Source organism: Lissotriton helveticus, chromosome 1_1 (assembly GCF_964261635.1).
Source record: "Lissotriton helveticus chromosome 1_1, aLisHel1.1, whole genome shotgun sequence".
Lineage (NCBI taxonomy): Eukaryota > Metazoa > Chordata > Amphibia > Caudata > Salamandridae > Lissotriton > Lissotriton helveticus.
Window position 1 is genome coordinate 682,784,740 of NC_136057.1, and position 22,156 is coordinate 682,806,895.

At 44.0% G+C, this 22,156-nt stretch overlaps 1 protein-coding gene across 4 annotated transcripts in view; it reads left to right on the forward strand.

The window, feature by feature from the left end:
- FRMD4A (FERM domain containing 4A) overlaps positions 1-22,156 on the forward strand; it is an 853,273-nt gene that overhangs the window by 272,289 nt on the left and 558,828 nt on the right. For 2 of the 4 annotated variants that reach the window (XM_078674206.1, XM_078674209.1), the window contains exon 1: positions 971-1,119. The exons of 1 other annotated variant lie outside the window; for it this stretch is intronic. In XM_078674206.1, coding sequence (XP_078530332.1) covers positions 1,027-1,119 — 93 coding nt within the window. In that variant the 5' untranslated portion in view covers positions 971-1,026. Of the gene's footprint in view, positions 1-904; positions 1,120-22,156 lie in introns of those variants that run through there. One more of the 4 variants, XM_078674207.1, reaches the window with a different exon arrangement.

Here is a 22,156-nt window from a genome sequence, read left to right on the forward strand (position 1 = left end):
GGGTTGACGGGCAGACAGAGCACACCCATGAAGTTACCTGTGTCACTTTTACTTGGTTCTAGAACAGAGATGCCCCTCACACAGCACAGGATGATTGAACGCCATGGGCAGCGGGCCTCGGTTTCAGAAAAAGATGATCACAGCGCATTGATGACAAGTCATCATATGTAGAGAGAAACTTAAATGGAAGAGGATAAATGCCTGGCGTGAAATAAACTCTAAGTTCACAGATGTGGCCCTGGGTGCCCGTGAGCGCGGTGTCCCCACCATGTCCAGTGAAATGGTCACAACGGAGGGCTCACGCCTGTGGAGCGCACCCTCTTCCAGAGGTCCTCCAGGGCAGCCATTGGACGCCGAAAATAAACATTTCAGTGAGCTGGGCTTCCTATTTATACCTTTCCGGGCCGCATGTGACATGCCGCATTGTTTATTGTCCCAGCCCGGGTCTTGGCAGAACCCACCCAGGCTCCATTGCCTGTAGGAGTTCTCGAGGCATTTGTTTTACTCCGAGTTCAGGACAGAGCAGAATCCAGCCGTGGGATAATCTCCGCGCCAGATGGTCGCGCGCCAGATATGCTTTATAAGGTGAACATGTGATCGTCTGTACAGCAAAGGAAGGGGGAGGTGGGTCCCCGTCGCAGGGCCAGCCGTGCAAGGAGTGCGATGGATGGAGCGCCCATTAGACGGGTGACCTGGTTCCCGTCTGTGACCGCGCGGAGGGAGGGTGACATTTTGTGAAGCCCTCTCCTCCCAGCGGCTTTAAATCTCCCACCTCTGCGCGCCGCGCGGCAGCAGCCCCGCCGAGCGCCCAGAAGCAGAAGGAGCTACAGAGATGCAGCTTAAAACATGCGGCGCGGGGTGACGTGTCTGCGCTTCTCCCCTCGTCAGGGAAGTCCCATGCGTGCCTCGCGCGGTCTGAAGTGAGGGGCGCGCGCGGATATTTGATCCAGCGGACTCCGAGGGGCGCTCGCGCTGCTCCCGGGCTCACACGCGCGGCTGAAGGCGCTCACTCGGGGCGCCGCCACCATGGTGCTGCAGACGGCCGTCACCCCCGGCAGGACTCGCAGGCTGCTCTTCAAGATCCCCTACGGGTCGCTGAGGCGCAGGAGCGGAGAGAGGGTGAGTCGCGTTCCTTTGTATCTATCCTTCCGTGCTGGCAGAGAGGTGCGAGCGTGGCAGCTCTGTGGGTTCAGTGCATGCCGCGGAGCTCCAACCAATAGCTGACAGGTTGGCATCCCTCGGGGGTCGAACGCCTTCCATCCTGATGAAAGTGAAGCAGTAAACATAATCAATTGGGTTGGTTGTAAAAGCAGGGATTACAGCGCGTAAATCTCCCAGATTTTGGGCGAAAATAAATCGCCCTTTACGAGGTATGTGACATCAAAGGTGAAGGCTGGAGACGAGGTGTTCCCAATTGCTTCTGTGGTTCGCAGAGGTCATGTGTCCGAGATGGCTGGGAAGGGGCTAGACAGCCCTGGTGCCAGGGAGGATGCCCAGTGGCATGGGATGACATGACATCCAGGTGGCCGCACGGATCTTCCCATATGTCCTGTGCGCATTTAGCGGCTCCTGTAAAGTATCGCTGTGCTCCTGTGTCCTGCAGCGGACATTAGCAGCGTCCTGCAGGGGATGATGGACCTGCAGTAGAGATCTTGTTGCTGCCCCCCGCCCCCCAGATGCACAACTTCTAGTCGGCCATTTTCCCTCTCTGTGTATTCATCAGCTATGCCCAAGCCACCCTTACTAATGTATGCTATGTTGTGTAACGTTATGGTTTATGGTTGGTATCCTGTGACTTATTCTGCGATACAGAGTTTTGTTGTTAATGTAGGCAACGTCATTGTCTTGTTCTCTTTTTGAGTCTCCTTGTAATTTTCTGGGACTTCTTCATACAAACTTGCAGTATTTTCAATAAATGTTGAACCCCTCGCTTTCGGCTGCGCCTCCTGTGGGCAGAGTTAAACAGCGCTGAGGGGAAGTTGCCCTGTGAAAGCTCAGGCTGTGTTCATGTAATCTACAGCTGAAGGTTGGTACAGACATTCATTAGCAACAAGAAATACGGCACAACCTCATCTTAGTCTTGAAGGTGGGAGTGACTCAGTAGAAAACACTTTTAGATACCTATAATTGCCAATTCATACGAGTTCATTTTGGTGTAATGACGTACGTTGTTGGAAAATGTCTTAGAAGACATGCTGCTTTTCACCCCAATATTTCGTCACGTAGGTGATGAGCACGACTGGCGCAGAGTCACATATTCTGTTGAAATTTCCACAGTGCTCTGCCGCACTATTATTGCACCCAAAGCACCTCACATCGCCCCTCACTCAACATGGTGCCAGGAATGGTCCTGTCCTGTGCAGTGCTCTTAATGGACACATAGAAGTGCAGGTATTTAGAGTACCTGTACTCACCCATTGAATGTATTGCAGGGGTGCTGAGAAGTGCAGGTTACTTTCCCTTTCAAAATAAAAAAGTGCAGGTACCCAGGACTGGCAAGCACCTGACCTTTGAAAGCACAGCTCCTGTCCATATGGATTCACTCTCTTCACCCATGCCAACCAGGGCCTGCCATATTTATTTACTGTAGACTCCTCTCTCCATGGCAACCGTTATCTCCCACCAACCCACCTATGTTAATAATATGTGCTATGTTTTCTTAGTTTGATGGCCTCTTTCCACCACAATCCCATTGCCTGACTCACCCTCCCTAAAGCTTTCCCAGCCTACAGTGCTTAATTTGTGCCTGTGGTTGCCAGTGTGCGGCACCAGCACTTATTGTTTGGGGCCGACACTTATTTTTCTGCATCAGACATTTACTGCAAGAAAAAGAGGGATAAACACACACACTGTAAAGAGGAGGAAGAGAATGACGGTAAAGCATCACAAAGTGAGAAAGCAGGAAGCTGCAAGAGGGATCTGAAGGGACAGGGAGTGCTTGTAAATGGATTAAAGATGCCTGAGGTGGCTTTAAGTTTATGCAGCCCTAGTATTCTGTGCTCGCACATCAGCTGCGTGTTTCAGAAGAGAACTTTGGGCACCGTCACTTTTTTATTTGCAAAGTAAACACTGCCCAGCATTCTGCATAGAGAGGGGAATGTGTAATTGGCTGTGTGGGTATTCTAATTAGTGGGCGGGATTCGAACGGCCCCCGGCCATCATGAGCACACGCCCACCGTGACTCATGAAGGCCGGGGACCGTCATGAGCACGCAAGGGGTTAAAGTATTGAGCACAATGTGCACTGCTACACCCAATCTGGCTACGTACCTGTCATGCAACCCCTACATGGTGCTTCCGGCCTCCAAACAATATAGGTGACTGTTCAATACTCCCTCCCCCTCCGACAGGACTCCTTGGGTGTCCACCTTTGTCAGAGGGGTGACTTCCATGGCCAACTATCACAAGTTTCTTTCAGTTCATCAACCTAGGCCTGATTTGTCCCATGCCAAAGCTTATTAACTTCAGATGCCACCTGTGTGGTGCCCACTGAGAGGGGAGCTTTCCTCTAGGCTTTTAGGCACCTATTCTACCCACTAATGAACCCTGTTGGACACACCTTGAGTCTGCAATGGTTATATCTGCCTCTGTTGTGGCTCACAGTTTGCCAAATTATTTGCCATGGTGGATTACTATGATATATGTACAATCTGTGAAGTGCCATTTGTTAAAGGCAGTGCTACAGGAACTCAATGATAAGCCTCAAACTTGCGGCCTCCGGATTGTATGGCATAAATGTACCAGCCAGTTAGTCTAGTGCAGTATCCCAACCACTTTCCTCTCTCTTGAATTGTAAAACTAACGCATTTCCCAAAAAGTAATAGTTCTTGCAGTCCATGGAGGATTTTCATTTGAGGTGCCTCCTAGATCCAGTACCATAGCCACATCTATACTTGATAATCATTGCTAAGCCAATGGGTCTTGTCATTATAATGCAAGTGTAAAGCTATTGGCATTACCAATGCTTGTTTGTTAATTGATTGAAAAAGTAAAAGAGAAAATCATTTCAAAATACTGAAGGAAAGGCAAACACATATGGTAAAGTATCTTGAAACTGAACACTGAATTCAATATTTTCAAACTTTATAAATGGAATCGTATATTTTTCAAGGTCACACAGGTAACTCAACAGAATTAAAAAAGCCTATTGAATGTGATTTCTCTTCAAATAACATTGAAGGCTAGCTCCAGGTACTTAAATGAAGGTAACAGATGTCTGAGGAAGTCATAATGTAAAAGAAAAAACACATCTAGCCACTTTCCACATGAGTAGAGCTGGAAAAAATGCTCCAGCAATTTGGTGCCCTGCTGCATTCTGGGGAGCAGATTTAAGGGTAACAAAGATCTACTCACAACAGAGAAAATAATTCCCAGAGCCATGCTGAAATGCACATTGCAGACAGCCCTCAGGTCTGCGAACCTATGCCAATGGAAAAGGCATGTTATGCCAATACCGTTGACATAACATAACCTCTCATGTTCCCATGCTGGGGGCTTGTTGCGCTTCAATAGCTCAGTAAGTGGCAAGGCATTTTATGTAGGTACTTTTTAATGAGTTCGAGGTCACTTGGTTCTTTCAGTTTTTTTGTAGTTGTATTTATGTAGCACGATACAGTGGTAATGGACACACACATTAATTTTTCACAGGAAATGGCTCCTCGGCCGCACCTTGCAATGTGAATTTCCTTCTTGTGTGGCGTGAGTCAGTGCGAAGAACTCCCACCAGTGTTGAAAGTGGTCATTACTTCACAGGAATGTGATAGAAGTCACTTGAGAGGCATGTGCGTATCTAACTTTGTTTAAGGACTGACTACCTTGTTCAAGAATGCTTGGGAGGAGCTACGGATGATTTTGGTTTCACTTAAACATTTTCACCAACGTGGCCTGGCTGTGGGAAGTTATTGAAGCACAGGATATTTCCACCTTGGCACTAGTGAACCGGTGCATCGTACCGCTCCTAACCAGTGGTGTAAGATTGACTGGAGCTAGTTAAAAGGTTTGTTGGGGTAATTCATCTGAACATATTCACTGAGAAAGCCTCACCTGCTTGGAATGTTTTCCACAAGAGTGAATTTGTGATTGGAGGAAGGCGGCATAACGATGGGTGAAGGGTAGCTCTTGTGCACATTCACCAATTTAGAACATTTTGAGCATTAGTGGAATTGTTTCTAGTGATTCCAAGTATGAAAGCACAAAGAAAACTGCTCCTCTAAAAGTTATCCATTTACATTATTGAAGGCAAGAAGATTGAGAGCGCGGGATGGATGTTTGCTTCAATAGTAAGGTGCACTCTGAATGTGGCCACGGTTTTAGAAATTCACCATGAGATCTTACCGAGACTCGAAGCTGCACTTGAACGTTTTCCCAAAGATGTGAACATCACATACAAGACGCTCAACAGACCTCTGAATATAATATGTCTTTCCTGTATCTTAATATTACAATTTGTCATGTAAATCTGCCTCATCGATTCAGTTTTATTCCTAAAATGAAACCCATGTTGTGCATCCATCAAGAAAGCAACATAGACATGGGCATGCACAGTATATAAAAACTCTCCCAGTAGAACAGATAGGACTAATGGTGGGATTTCTAAGTCTTTGAGGACCTCAGTGGTACCTACGTCACAGGTCCATATGTAGAAGCTGAGCTCTTGCGCACCCGCTGAGGCAGTAATGACAGATGCTTCGCTGAGGAGAATTTGTAGAAATGTAAGCAAAGACGAGATGATGTGTTGTCTTTGTCCCATTATTCCGGAAAGACTGTGGATAAGACCTGTTCTTTCATCACCTCTCATGTATTCATCACTCACTTTCCATGTATGGATACTGCCCACGCAGCGTGGACCAGGCCACTTCTTTCCCTAGATGAAAGGCTTACAAAGCGTGATGGGAGCTGACAAACGAGATCAGTCACTATCAATTTGTTTGCAGTACTGTGAGGGAGAAAAAAAGTGAAATTGATTTTGCAATATACTGTTTTGGAGGACGAAACTGTTGCATTTGAATTTGAACATGCTTTTTCAAGTGTATATATATATATATATATATATATATATATATCACTTAGTACCCATTTTATATAATACTGTATAAAATAAGCAATGTAAAAAATCTAAATTTACCCTTTTCATTATTTCTTTCTTCATCACTTTTTCCTTTACTCGTTCATTTCTTCTTTCTTTGTTTCACACCTGATAAAATCTATCACAACTGTATTGAAATACATTGAGTTCGATAGATAGCTCTAATTTATCTGTTTGTTTCAAATGGGGAATAGCAAGCAGATATACCTTCTTATGTAGGTTCTTCGCGCATCCAAATCTACATGTCCTGGCAATTATTAGGCATTTTTCCTCGTATAAATCTCGTCAAGTTTGACCTGATGAAAATTACTGGGGAAAACCTGCAGGACTGCGATGTCTGCAGCCAAAACTCATAATTCTGGTTTGTGGTAACAATAATTACCACACATACCAGATTTATCCTGGCCACTCTTAATAAGGGCCATAGTCGTGTTCTCCTTGTTTAAATCATTTATTTTTCACTAATTTCTATATTCCATAAACACCCTATTGAAACCCTAATTGTTTTGAATTACCCCTTTGTTCATCTCAGAAAATGTTCTTCTGCATGATTTTAAAAACTATTATTTTGGTACTATTATTTAAGTTGCATTTAAATGTTTTAACTAATGAGACTTGTCTTTAAAGGCTTTCTTAGAAAATTTAATTATTTTAAAATATAACTTATGTGGTGATCTCTTTCCTTTTCTGATATATTTGTTGACCGAGAGAGGGAAGCTCCTGGTGGATGAACATAGTACTGTTGTCAATAATTAAGGGTGTCCTCTGTATGACCCTTGGCGGACAGGTTAACACGATGAGGACAGTCTAGGCTGCTCCTCATAGACTTGATACTGTGTTCAGCAAGGCCAAACATATTGCATGCTGCTGGGTATTTCTGCCAGCCATAGGGCAGAATTGACCAGATCCGTGCCCTCTAGTCTCCTACTACCGCATACCTCCAGAGACTAGGAAGAGGCATGCCCCATCCCTTGTGTGGTGTCAAAGTTCATGCAGATGAACTCAGGACCTCCAGAATCGGCACTCACTGATCTTCTGGGAGGTGCTCCTCACCATTGCTCAGCAGCTCGCGGTTACCAAAGATGGTAAAATCCTGTGGGCCAGACGTCAGCCCTAGCAGCTTGCATGTTCCACAGCAGACCATAACTACATGGAAGTTGGCTCCTTCCTGGGTACAGGTGCCCATAAGCACTGGTCTACAGAGACGAATGGGAAATCCCTCCCTGCCAGCACGCAGTCCAAGTGCCTGCTTAACCCAGATCTCTTGACTGGGGGAGAATGTCTGAATGATTCGACATTCCGTCCATCGTTTGTTGCAGTTGCACATGCTTATACATCACAGGGCACTAGTGGCTGCACTATATGCTATATCTTATTTTGTGCATCTTTTCGCAAAGGACCCAGAGATTTCCTATGGATGTAATGTATCCAAAATGATTGTGAAAATTATTCCCAACTGTAATAACTGCTTTTCTATGAGTAAAAGAAACCAAATGACCCTTGCTCTGCTGCCAATCCATACATCATCTTTATTACAAAATGAAAGGTATTTCTGAAACCTACGCATGCTTTTTTAAATCATATTAATATATAATATTAATATGGGTGAACAAAAATGTGTGTACAACCCTGCTTGGCTGCCTACATCTCGGCAGTTAAATGCATGACAAGTGGGTGAGCATTTTCAGGAGATCGCGTTAACGCGGCCTCTATTCAGACAGCACGCGCCGTTGCCTGGACTACACTGCGCCCAGTGACGTAGAAACCTTACAGTTTGTGACACTTCCAGCAAGAGAGCGAATGGAAGAAGACCTTTGCGTGAACACATCTTCTCCTGTCCAAACCTTGGAAGTGAGTGCTGCAATGATATGGGAGATCTGTTCGAACATTAATCCTAATTATCATGGGCTCTGTACGAAATCAACATAAAATATTCATTAAAAATGGAATTGTGTTTAATAGCCCATTATACCTGTAGACGGAGATGAGTAACTGCTGTATGGAGCGGTGTCTTTCCGGCACATCGAACTCCATCCAGGTCTACCTTGTGCAACCGAGGAGAAGTAATCATCGCTTTCAGTGACCCGAGGGTAGGCTAGAAAAGCTTCCCAAACCACAGCAGTCTGTAAATCATTCCATTTGGTAATGGGACTTTAATTCCATTTCAGCTGTTTTGAGCTGTAGTTTGAATCGTTAGTTTATGTTTTCCTAGTTCATCTGTGCCTCTGCCGAGTTTTTTCTCTTCAGAGGAAACCTTATGAGGTTTGAAGGCTCTGGGGCTGATTCACAAAGGGTCCCCACACTCGGGGCAGGGGGCCCTGCACTCATAACAAATAATTCGTAATTGTAAAGCACAAACATACCACCCGTTAAGGTTTCAAGGCGCTGGGGGCCGTAGGGGAGATCAAGTGAGCAATTGCCCAGAGTCCCATAAGGCTGAGCTAAGCTGACACCAGCGCCGGGTATCGAACCGTGACCCCCATGCTCGGAGTCAGCTGCTCTGGCCGCTACGCCACATCTCTCCCACACTTGTGGCGGGACATCCGCAATGGGTAACTGTGGTGGGGAGGTCCCGCCACAAGTGTGAGCCCCCGTCACGAGTGCAGAGGCCCTTTGTGAATCAAGCCCCAAGAATCCCAGCATTCCATAGTTTCACCCTGGCAGTATCATGAAAGAGCTGGGAACGGAGCAAGGGGGGGCGGGGATGGTGGACAACTTAACATTTGTTTTGCTATGGTCATCAAACATGATTTCATTTCTCCCCAAGCATTCTAGGCATGCTTTATTTCTTTAATTATTAATTGCCAACAGTGTTCCTGTACTAGGCAAAATATAAAGACACTTCACATTTAGTGTCCTTGTTCCAAGGCAAACAAGGACACAGCGTGGCCAGAGCTCAGTGCATTAGTAACTGCCCATGCGCAGGTATAACCCAAAAGGTGGGGACCCCTACTCATGCCGAATCTTCACAATTTCTCAAATTCCACCTTCTACCCCTCCCCGGTCTCCAATTCCCATTCTGTATTTTCCATATTTCTTTATCCCATTCTCCAACTAAATGATCTTGACCTTCTTCTTCTTTACGTCCCACTTTATAACCCTCTGTTGTTCGCCTTCCCATGTTTCAACTTCTCATTCAACAACATCATATTCACCTTCTCCCCATTTTCCACCCCCTCTTTTTTCACTTCCCCATTTTCCCCCTGCTAATCTCCACCTTCCTGCTTAGTCCCTACATTTTCTGCACCTCCTTTTTATTTATTTCCCCACCCCACTCCTTGTCAATTTTACTCAATCTGAGTCCTCGGCTTCCCATCTTTAACCACACAATTTTGTACAATATTCAATGTAACCGTCCCATTTTCCACCTTCCCATGTTTCACCTTCCCATACTCCACATCCCTATTCCATCCCTTCCAATTCTCCACATCCCATTTTTAACCTCCCTATTCTTCACCTCCCCTTCCCTTAACTTCGAATTCTCCACTTCTCCATTTTTCACCATCATATTCTTCAGCCCACATTCCATACCTAGCAATTCTCAACTTCCCATTCTCCATCTTCCCATGTTTCACCTTCCTATTCTGCACCTACATAGGTTTCACCTTGCTACTTTCCACCTCTCCTATTCCATAACTCCCCATTCTTCACGTTCGCATGTTTCACTCCGATTCTTCACATCCTGTTCCATTCCACCCAATTCTCCACCTCCCATTCTTCATCTTCCCCTGTGTCGCCTTCTATCTTACACCATTCCAGGTTCTACCTTCCTATTCCGACCTCCCCATCCCATACCTCCCAATTGTCCACCTCCCATTCTTCCTCTTCCCATGTTTTACCTGCCCATTCTCCACCTTCCCAGGTTTCACTTTCATATTCTCCCCACCCCGTACCGCTCCCCCATTCTCCACCTTCCCATGTTTCATCTACTCATTCTCCGATTCCCTGTTCCTCGCCTTCACATTGCCTGCCCCCATTTTCTAACAATTCAAAATATGAAACAAGTAATCTTTTATAGATATATTCCATTCAATTTACATTCATTTGTAAATGAATCTACCATTTGAAAGCAATAAATATTTAGTATTATTAACTCTTGAAGGGATATTGGGGCTTGATGTCACTGTCACCTCCCTGAAAACGTATTTAAAGGCTATGAAATAACAACACTCTATCTTACAATGTCCGAAGGCAGTTACCAAGAAATTTTTCTGTTTCTTTGCTTTGATGCCCAGTCCCGGTGTGGTCTCTATCAGATCAAAATCTGACTACAGCACTAAAGGAGATTTGACACACCTCTGGGTGGCGGTGGGCCCTTGGTACCCTGACACTCATGAAAAACCTAGCCCAACCAGGAGGGTTCCAACTCAGGCTATACCCTCCACTATGGGAAGGGACTTGAGCAAGCCCTAGGACTTAGGGATCATTACTGCCGCTCTCTGCTGCTTCTCCCATGCAGACTTCCATACATGCCAACAGAGCCGACTCAGGCGGGAGAATCCCATTTTCTGAAGCCAGAAATGGCTAGATTTTACCAGTCTCCTGCCTGAAATTGTCACAGATCCAGATGGAGTCATTGGGGAAAACGCATTCTCCCAATTTTTTGTTTACCAAAATCTCCCACTTTTCTGGACTAAAACGTTGGCATGTATAGAGATTAAGAAAAAGATTTTGAGTCCCTGTTGTAAACGTAGCAGGCTATGATCACTGAACCATCACTAATTAAGGGGGTCTTGGTTGAAAAGTGGAATTATTCCACAAATCCCTAATTAATACAATTCAAATAACAAAAACAAGGCAGAGCAGGCAACTTAAAATAAAACGACTAGTAGATACACCAAGAAAAATTTGTAATTATTAAAAATAATAAAATGTATTATTATCCTCCCGGCTGGGTTACAATCTAAAACATAGTAAAAAAAACATCAAAAACCACCAACAGTGGTAATACAGTGAATATATGTACAGTCAAAGTAAAAACAGTCTAGAGATTAAAACAGTCAATGGTATTAGAAAAGTGCATACATTCATCCCTCAGGGCCCAGACAGTAGCAACACACAATGTTGGTCAAAGCTGGTTCAAAGGATGTGGTTAGGGCTCACCTTTGATAGTACCTACTCAGAGGAAGGAATTTCTTGAGGTCATGTACAGGAACAAAAATACTCTATACCCAAATATGGAAAATCCACGTCGGAATGCATATTGTTGGTGGACTATGGTGAATATTCTTCTAGAGCTGACATTTCTCTGCCAACAGCGTATGCATTCCCATTGTTATTCTTTCTGTGTATCTGAGTTTATGATTTTTTGTTGTTGTTATACATTACCTTAATGGGGACTCTCACCCTTCCATCTCACTCCCTATGTGTATTTGGCTTACTTCCTAGAGATCAGTCTTAATCAGCCCGGTGCAGGAGCCAGATAACACTGACATAGCCAGCTATTATACCATGCTATAAGGTATGTTGTTTCAAAGCGATAGCTTCTCAGACACAGTAGGCGTGTGCAGGTTGTCACACATGTCTCCGAGGGATGTAGGGATGCTGTCGATAGGCTATTTTGTTGGTTTACGGTCAGTTTGGCGCAGATCTCTTTGAAATTCTTGAGCAAGGAGGTTTCAACTTGCTTTTCAGGGTCCGAGGCATGAGCAAAAAACAATATTCTAGCAAAAAGGCCATGTCTACACATTTGCGAGCATATATTTCTATAAAGGAAAGTACAGGTGAATAAACATCCACCTTAACATCAAGGACTGCAGAAGATGCTACATTCTCTGCAGTGAGAGCCCCACCTCACCAGCTGAAATTCTAATAATGCAGACATCCTATGAGAGAAACCTGCAAAAATACTCATCACACATTACTAGTGCCAGAGTCTGTGCTACTGGTGACCTGCATCTCTTTTCATGGAATTGAGTTGTAAATAGAATTATAAATGGGTATCGTTGAATTTCGGGGATGTTTATCACTGAGGGGTATGAGTGACGTCAAACCAAGAGCAAAGCTCGAGTTGTCTATGATGTCACTCAGCACCCTGAGGTGAAAAACATCCCCGTAATTCACTTTTGCCCATTATATTATGTATGTCCCCCAAAATCATCTGTCCCTGCCTTAAATACTGCATGGCAGAGGATAATGGGAGAGCTATACATAGCATTCAATATGCTCCCCGACACAAATGTGAAAAATAAATATCTTACTTGCTATCCATCTCCAAAATCCACTTCCGTCCCTGCCTTCCTTCCACCTCCTGCAGCTGTGGTTTCTGCTTTCAGTCAAAACTGACAAGCAGAGCTGCACAGACAGGCCCTCATAGACTGGCCATGAAGCCTGTTATTACACCACAACAGTTGATAACTAGTTTTATCAACTGTTGTGATGTCACAGCAAAAAGTTATGACTTTCAGAAACTGAAATAAATGGTAGAGGTTCTCTACGAGAGTCAATCATAACAATACATGATAACAATGAGCTTGTGCTAGTCTTTTCATCCTAATATGTGTTCTCGCGATTCAACAAGTCATACAGACATTCTCAATTCCTTCATGTTCTCCCCACTAGAAAGATAAAAATCCCTACCATCAGTAGATGCCAGTAGACCCAGAGATGGTAAGGGTCATGCTTCTGTTGCCAGATTCCTTTTGGGTGTGTATATATATATATATATATATATGGTGGTGGTGTGGGGAAGAAAATAAACGAAAACTTTGCACTAAAACTTGGGGCCGTTCTCGTCTGTTCGTGTATGGACTGTGACGGCGCTTGTGAGATATATATATATATATATATATATATATATATATATATATATATATATATATATATATATATGTTACACCAATGCGCTCCAGCGCTTCGGAAAAGGCTCACCACCACATTCTCCAGCCGGATGGCTGATACTTGGCTCCCGAGCAGTTGTGCAGCCTTCCCCCAGCATTATATATATATTCCTTATTTGTAAAGCACAAATATATCACCCCTTTAAGGGTTTCAAGGCGCTGTGGGCCATCGGGGAGATTAAGTCAACTATTTCCCAGAGTCACATAGTGCTGAGCTGAGCGGCCACTGGGGATCGTAATGCAAGCCCCATGCTCTGGAGTGAGCCGCTCTGGCCGCTGCCCCACACCTCTTCTAGTGTGGAACTAGCTAACAGTCTTGTATTCGCTGTTAAATATGCACTGTACCTGTAACTCTGCTTATAAAATGCACTTTTCAATTACTTATAGTAGAGGGCATGGACCATCGCTCAAGGCAGGCATGTCATCATTAGTTGGCCATGTTGTGTCCCTGACTTTAAGAGTGTAACGGTGAATCACCGAAGTGCAAACCAGGGCCATGACGGGTGGAGGTGAGCATCCTACTATAGGTCTTTGCACCAAGCAGACCATCATTAAACATAGTGGGGCTCACGGTGCTCACGATGAGCCTGGCTTGACCTTCTCTTAGCAGCTCGGAACAAAACAGTTATGGTTTTGCAGTGCAGAACATCATATGTAACCGATGATTCATACATGGCGAATAACAGCAAAACCAGCTCAGAAAGTTGAAAGCCTCAGTGCACTGCTGCCAGCTCAACCACAGACAACCAGCTCTTGGACTCAAATGCCCTCTCGAAAACACTAAGAGTTTCCTCTATTCGCTGACTGCTGTTGGGTGCTACAGTGAGGAATTCGAAACTCAAGAACAGCATTTCACAGGACTAGGATATTAAGGTAAATGGACTGGTGTCCCTAGCTTGTATGTGTAAATGTAAATGTGTTATATTTGTAAAGCGCACGGCTGCCCACGCAAAGGGGCGTGCCGGCGCTGCACTCATACCGCTGTGGAACCCTTCCTGGCTTTTCCATGTGAAATGTCCACTCCTGGGCACCCCCAAGGTGAAGCCAGGCATCCAAGCGCTGCTGGGGCCGTTGTGGAGATTAAGCAAGCTATTGCCCAGAGTCACAGAGTGGGATCCATGATTAGACTAGGCAGCGAGGCGAGAATAATCAGGTCTGGGGAGATTGAGTCCAAGAGCCGCCGAGGCGGGAATTGAACCCTGGTCCCGGGCCAGATCTCTGCATCAGGGTCTGCCGCTCTAACCAATGAGCCACGCTTCTCCGTATGCACCATAACACGGGTCTTTAAAACAATTAGATAAAGAGGAGCAAAGATCCCTGAGTCTGGACTGATGCAGGAAGAGTGAGCATATTCACCTCGACAATTCTTGAAAACGGATCCACATACTCTAACAATGATCAGAAAATGCATAAACGGTGGTCCTCCTTTCATACGAAGGCAGTGCGTTTCCCATGCTCACCGCTGGTGCATTTCTAACACTACACACTACAGCATTTAAAAGACATATTGGAGTCCTGTCAGCAAATATAGTACGTTTTCTCACATACGCCCTTCATATTAGCAAAGTTTGTTTTCTAATATTCACCAAATTTGTGTTGATTTATCAGAAGCAAAAGTCAATATATTGACTTAACCAAAATCATAGGGCCTGGTGCAATATTTTCTCTGGTGACTGCATGTGTTCTGCGCCAGTACTCATTTGGGAACCCAGGCTAATTTTTCGTCATCTGACTTTGACTCAGAGCAAGAGATTGATTGTTAGAAAATAGAGAAAGAAACAGCCATTACATTTAGAAAACTGTGTTAAAGTCAAGGGACAACACATGGATGAAAGAAAACCTATTGACGGATCTACGCTCATTTCTTTGTACGAATTAAGGGAGGCTTACTGAAATGTGCTGTTAAGTATTGGAATATAAATCCAGTGTAGGGTAATTCCAGCGCTTTTCAAAGTCAGACAAGTTTCTTTGCCTCAGAGCTACACTTAGGCAAAGATGAAGATGCGAGAGACAACTTAATGTTGATTCCCACGTCACACTATAACATACAGGCTAAAGTTCCCTGCCGAATATTATAAGGATATTGCAGGACACGGAGGAGTTCTGTGACCATATAGAGAAAAGAGGCCAAAATCTGAGTTCCTTTACAGGGTCAGGGAACTATGAGGTGACTTGCAATATCCTTTTAACGTACGTCAGAGGCTAATTTAATCCTTATAAAGTATGGTCACACCATTACCCTTCCGAGAAACCTTTTATATCCTTGGTGTCTTGCTCTTTCATATGAAAGAGATAGTATGGCTGCAAACTTGGAGAATAAATTGGAAATCTGTATTGAGGAATTAAACACACCAAAACAGCTAGTAATTTGTTGCTAAAATATATATGAATTAGTTGAATATTAAGTCAGATTGAAAAAATGCTCTAGCTCTTAATGTGTACAAACAAGCAATGCTAGAGTGCACACAAAATAAACATGCTCACAAGCTCGCCTTTCTTCTGCCCACTGGTCATTTAGGGAAACAGATCAGAGCAACAAAAATGAAATCTAATTATGCTCTGTGACCTGCTTTCACCTTGGTTGTTGGCTCTGACATGAAGCATGATAAAGTCACAACTCATATGTAATAAGTTATTACAATTAGGCAACTAGGTCATTTCTTTATTACAGGTATCTAGAAACGTCACAACTCAGTTTTAATAATGAAATTAGATAGAGATGATCATAATAAAGATCTAGCCTGACTTCAATACAAACCTGTAGATACATAAGTGATTGACTTTGAGAATCAACGTTTGTTAATGCATGTCCGTACCATGTTCTTTTAGAGTTTGAGTGGGCATATGTCTGTAAAAGCAGAATCTTAGATGCAACTGATTCACCTCAGTCTTGGTGGCTGCACTTTCCAGTCTCCATCCATACATCTAGGCACTATGGGGCAGATTTAGTAATATTTGTCTAGTCCTATTTATAAGACCAGAGCCTTCTTTGACCCTATTCATACACTAGTAGCCAGGAGTATCTGCAAAATGTGCTGAGAAAAACGACATCCATTCTATCTGCCCCTGGTGTCCACAGGCATGATATAAGGATGCTTCAATGATGGTCATGGTAAGCAAGATCAAAGAGTTCAATGTGATGCAAAATTATTTTGTCAATCTACCCCCATTGAGTAACACCCCGCAGAGTCACCTAGGCGCAGGAACACCTTGATTCTCCACACATTTTTTTCTTTGTAACATATCCGTTATTACTTCTAGGAAGATGGTGAAAGTGTTCTTATTTCAGAAATCCATTTTTCACCTTGAATGAACCCTTGTTCAGGATTAAAGTAAGGAGCTTTGTTGAGCCCATGAATCTTATTTAGCAGGAGCTAATTGCAGCTTTCGCTACTTTCTTTTTCTTATGGCGTAACACAAAATGATGTCGCCTGCAAAGGATGTTGGGTGGTCCAAATATTTTTACTTTGAATAGATCCCTTACAGAACACAAATGTTCGCACTGAGCTGTGTCCTAGTGTATCAGAGCACCTCTGCCCTCACCTACTCTGGGCCACTGACGTCATTGTTGCTTCTTGGCTACTGATCTCCAAATACTCGATTACAAGGTCCTCAGATTAGGATTTACCATTACCGGCAATCAAGGTAAATCTTGGAGTGAAAAATAATGGGGATTATATGGTTTTGAGGAATAATATACAGGAAACGTGTCTCCGCACTCATTCCCGCATGCTTTGACACAGAAACTTTTGGCTACTTCAAGCAGCTAAATTTTACATGTGAAAAACTAAAATTGAAATTCAGATTGGCCAGGTAGCTGCTGGGCCCATTCTTTGCTGAAATGATAAAAATAATAAATATATTACCTTCTCATACTTGCCCAATATGTCAGGTCAGTGGCAGGACTTAGTCTCCAAGGCCTAGGAGTTGCCACATATCAATCCTATATTGCATCTCTGGCATGGCCTCACCATTGTATTTGTTTATTTGAGTGCGTTGGCTGTCACATGACCTCATCATTGCATTTGTTTATTTCACTGCGTTGGCTGTCACGTGACCTCACCATTGTATTTGTTTATTTGAATGCGTTGGCTGTCACTATGCACAATATGAATGGAGGCCAAAGCACAACCTTGCAGTTTTTCAGTGAGTTCTAGCCTCCAGACAGCTTTGGGCAGTGAGTGCCTTGCCTGCATTGGGAGGTAACCTATTTCTTTGTTTTCAGCTGGCCCTCTCTGCTGTGGGGCATCCCATAGCCTGCTGTGCTATGTACACACTGTCTTAGGTGATTTGTGACCTGGATGGTCCTTATTCTGAAGCGTGTAAGTGTTCTTTACCGCTGCCCTCCTGTGAGTCATTAACTGCTTTATAAGGCCCTTTACACCCATTTCTTTATTGCGTGTTGGAGGGAAATTCTTTTGTTAAGAAGAGGAGGATTCTTGCCTGCCCAGCATGGTAGGTCCCTTTTTATACGCACTTTTTATTTGTTTTAATTGCCCAGGGCGTATTGGTCCATTTGTGCCCAGCTGATCAGTACTCTATAAGGCCTTGAACTTTTTGGCACCCTTACACTTTGGTACGCCTGCGTCCCTTCCCCCACCTCCTGTGCTCTTTGGCTGGAATGTTAGCACGCTTCACTTAGGGCCCCTTTGATTTTGGAGCAAGAAGCCTTCAGGGGCCATCTTGTACCGTGTGTGCACCTGTCCACCCGGGTCTTCCGTCAGGTTATGGCTCTAACTCCCTGCTGCTGTGGCACCCCGGCCAGGCCTTCGCTCAGACCAAGGCGCCGCGGCCAGGGCGACTGACGCTGGAATCTGGGGATCACGGTTCGATCCCCGGCTCCGGCGGCAGGTTAGCCCAGCACCATGTGACTCTGGGCAATAGCTTGCTTAATCTTCCCGACGGCCCCCAGCGCCTAGAGACCCTTACGGGTGATTGTGCGCTTTACAAATGTGGATTATTATTATTATTAATGATCAACCATAGAGTGGTCGGGGATAGTCAAGGAAGAGTCTTCAGAGCCGCGGTGTGTGTGAGGCCCCGACTCCCGACGTGCTGCTGCTGGCGGAAGCGCACACTGTGCTCCGTCCGTCCCCCTAAATCACAGGGCGCTCAGCTCCTTTCTCCTCACTCACAATGGAAGGGTACATTACCCGCGCCCATTATCTGATCTGCTTTGCAGCAGTCGAGCGGCGACAATGGGCGCAGCGGTGCGTGGAGCCATCGCGCCGATTTTAACTGGAAAACAAGGATTTATAATGTAGGCTATTTTGGATTGTTCCGCGTCCAGCTCCTCTAACTTTAGAGCTTTCAAGCAAGTGATTATTAACTTGAAGAATGCATTGTTCGGCGCTCTTTCGTTTCTTTTTTTCTTACAAACAGATGGAAACCAAAGAAGAAGCTGCAGGTTCACAGTTCGGTTAAGTCCTATTTTGGTGCCACATACACCCCACCGCACAGCTCACGCAGTGTAAGCCCAAAGTGGATTTGATATTAATGAACTGAAAATTACAATTATGGAGCTGAGTAAACATAGATCTCAAAGGGGGTGTGCTTTTTCTTAAAATACTCCATTTAATAAGGGAAGTGGAAAATTTGCTGTTAGTTTGATTCACACAGTGGAGCTGAATAAGTAGATTCACGGCTTTGTGGCCGTGACGCATTTCTACTAAAGTCCCCGAGGGGCTGGAAGTGGAATTTGACCCACACCCCAGAAGTGACATCACGTGGCCTTTGACTCCCCCCATAGATTGCCATTGTACTTGTCTTCCAACCAACATTTATTGATTTTTTTTTTAATGGGGCTGCATGCACCTTGCACATAAAGACAGATTGGTAGCATACACACACAGTTAGCAAAACTATTAGCTGAGCAAAGCCAAGCCACGCTTACATTTATAGGAGATCAGTGGTCATATTGGTTAAAAACCCACAGACTAAAAAAAACGTCCTCGGTCATTACATGCAGAATTGCTGAATACTTCTAGTCACCACTTAATGAGCCACTTGAGTCTCAGTTTCCACGGCAAGGCCCTCATTTGGAGTTTAAAGGTAAGCCCATTTCAAGAAGAAATAAGATTTTACACGAAATTCAGTGAAACCCATTGCTTTGAAATCTTCCCCAGAAATACTTTCCCTCGGAACAGCAGATGGAAAGTCTCTGGGAAAAGTGCTCAGAATGAGGGTAGCACTTGTTTGAATCAGTGCGCAACTACCCATTCCTGGGGTTATTCCTCATTCCAAGGGTACAAATTCTTAAAAGTGTACTATCTAGACCATGTAATGAGGACTGTAGTGTAAAAATGGGCGACTTGCTTGTGTGGCTGATACTAGAAGGGGCTGTCAGGGTTTAACCGCCACAGAGTTAGAACCCCAACACCCCTAGACCTACCCTTTAATTTTAGACAAATGTGGCACCCAGTACACAAATGGAGCCGACTATTGTCATGGGCAGCAATCATGGTTGTATTTATTCATCTCATGAGAATGATAGACCTTGGCAAGGTGGAAAGGATGTTTGTGATTGCAGCACTGGATTACATCATCTGTTGAGCTGCTTCTGGTGCTGAGCCTCCGCCAATCACTGCCTCCCGTAGAGTCCAGGCGAGTCCAACAAGTACCCCACATTGGGACTCAAGACCCAGTGCACGAGAAGCACTATATATAACAAGTTATTATTTCTGCACAGTTTTAGTCTGTTCCAGGATTACTAGGGACCAGCTTACATTTGGACTTGGATAACAACAAATCCACTATTGTGGAGGTGTTCAAGTAAGCTTTAATCTTACAAAGGATAGCTAACCAATGGCTGACCGAATGTTTTAAAAACTAGGTTTATAATCTGTAAAGAAACTTATGGAAAGCAGAGCACATAACACTGGCGGCAGTAGTTTAGGAAGTTGGGAGGCAGCATCTTACTTGAGGCAAAAATGCAGATTGTTTCCTGGAATACCGAGTACAAGAATATGGTGGCACGCTAATATCCTAGTCAATATATATCAAGGGCCAAAATATCGTAAGGTGAGGGGGCATTGGAAAGTATATATTTACTATTCTTACCTCTATATGTACCTCGTACATATAGATGTGGATTTAGGTATAGAAAATCTATACATACTTACTTTTCAATATTTTGCCCTCAATATTTGGTCCAGGATATTGGAGTCCCACAATATTCAGGATCCACACCAACATGCTTCACTGTCATAATATAATAAAATTAAAACAAAAATATATAGAATTGACTTACAAGGAACACAACCGTTATGTTCAAAATAAACTTTACGAGTTAGAATTTATGCGGGCAGCTGCCAGAAAAGTGAAAGGGGTTTATTATATCCATGCTCCTTGAAACCAACCAAGGATTAGTATGAGAAGACAGTCAAGAATTTATATTTGTACACATTGATCCCTCTTAAGGATCTACAACTTTCAGTGTCATAACTCACGCACACAATGTTCTGAAGTGTACAATGGACTTCATTTGTTTCCATGGACTGCCATTTTCCCCAATTTCCTAACAAGTTGTGCTCTGCCATATAACAATATACCCTCCAAATATAAGTTGCTCTAAACCAGGATCTAAACAGTATATCCACTTACGCGCTCTGGTGGCTCTATCCTTACCATCACCAGCAGCTTCCTGTCACCCCTGCCAGGTAGTGTATCCTGAATCAGACGTTCTTCCTTATCATTGTTACAGGAAAGAGAAGGGATTCTGCGTGCACTCTCTCCAGGCACACGCGCTGCCCTTTCACCCCTTCCTGTTGGACCAGGAAGTGCTTCTGCTACAGTGGTATTGGCAGCTACGTCAGTAGCATTACTGATGCCACACACTGGTTGGATGTCTCCTGCAGTTACTAGGGCAGTGCAGCTACCTCACCGATATTACAGGTACTGTTTGATAAAAGTAGTCATATTTATCAGGCTGATCAAAATCTGCCCAGCACGTTGTGGGTCCCTTTACTAAGGAATTTCTCAAGAACAGTTCCAATAAGGTATTTTCCATGGTGATTCTACAGCTCATAAAGTAATCCGTGTTTTCAAGAAGGAAGAATTAAACCAAGCAATGAAGGAAATACAATCACATTAAATATCTTTTAATTATAGTACAGGGCATACATCAAAAATTGATATCTACCAGATTGTACATTTTCTTGCACCAAGTGAAAACGTTTAAACAAAGATTGTATGTGGTTAATTTCGTAGTTTTCTAGGCAGCGTATTCACAGCATTTCCACGTAGTATTTTGCTAGCTACATCAAACAACACAAAGGAGTAGCCTGTAAGTGAAAAAGCCGCAAGTGTGTTCTACCACTATGTAGTCACAATTCCCTCATGAAAGCTGTCCTGCATACATACTCAGGGAATGCTACCTTTCTTTTGAACCCAGCATGAGAGTCGGTGGGGGCCATCTTTGTCCCATCTTTGGCCTGTGAGTGCAGCACATTGGTTTCTGTATTTTCACGCGGCAGCACAGCTGAAAGGTTGTGGTCTCATCCAAACACCATCCACAGAATACAGCAAGAAGGACTGAATGTTTGTAATGTGTTGAGGCACTCATGCAGCATATTCATTGTACCTCTGGGAAAACATTTGCATAATTTCGGGCAGTGTTTTAGAGAGAAGTAGGTCACACAGGCTGATGCGTATTTCGGCGTTGTGGTTTTGTTCTGCAGCTCTGCTGTTTGCAGTAGTTTAGAGCTGTGTGCCCACATTGCTTGATTGATTGGAGTGCCAATAGCACTCCAAGCATGGCAAATGTTTGAAAACAGCCAATGACATTGGAAACAAAAGCTCTGCTTTCAATGCCCCCTGAACAAATCTTCAGTATTCATGGCGAGCTTGCTGGGTGTATCCTCAATTACTATAACCACCTAGTTATTTAATGTATATTGTAAGCAGCATTTTAACCAATTATGGTTCTCCTCAGATCAGACAACACAACAGAAGCATTCATGCATGTAATTGGATTTACAGCGAGAATGAATGCTGACTGGCTCGCAAGCTCCCAGCCTCATGTTTGCATAATTTGAATATGTATGCCGCGTTGGTAAGATTCACTTTTATGGGTGGCGGGGAGAGTCAGGAGATTTGAATCAAGAGGGGCAATTTCTGGCCTTTATTAAAAACAGATGTTCAGTTGAAGTTAGTTTAGAAGTTGGTTAAAACTATGTAAATGAATGTCTTCAAAAATGGTGTCTCTGATATTGGGGCCTTGAACATCACTTCTT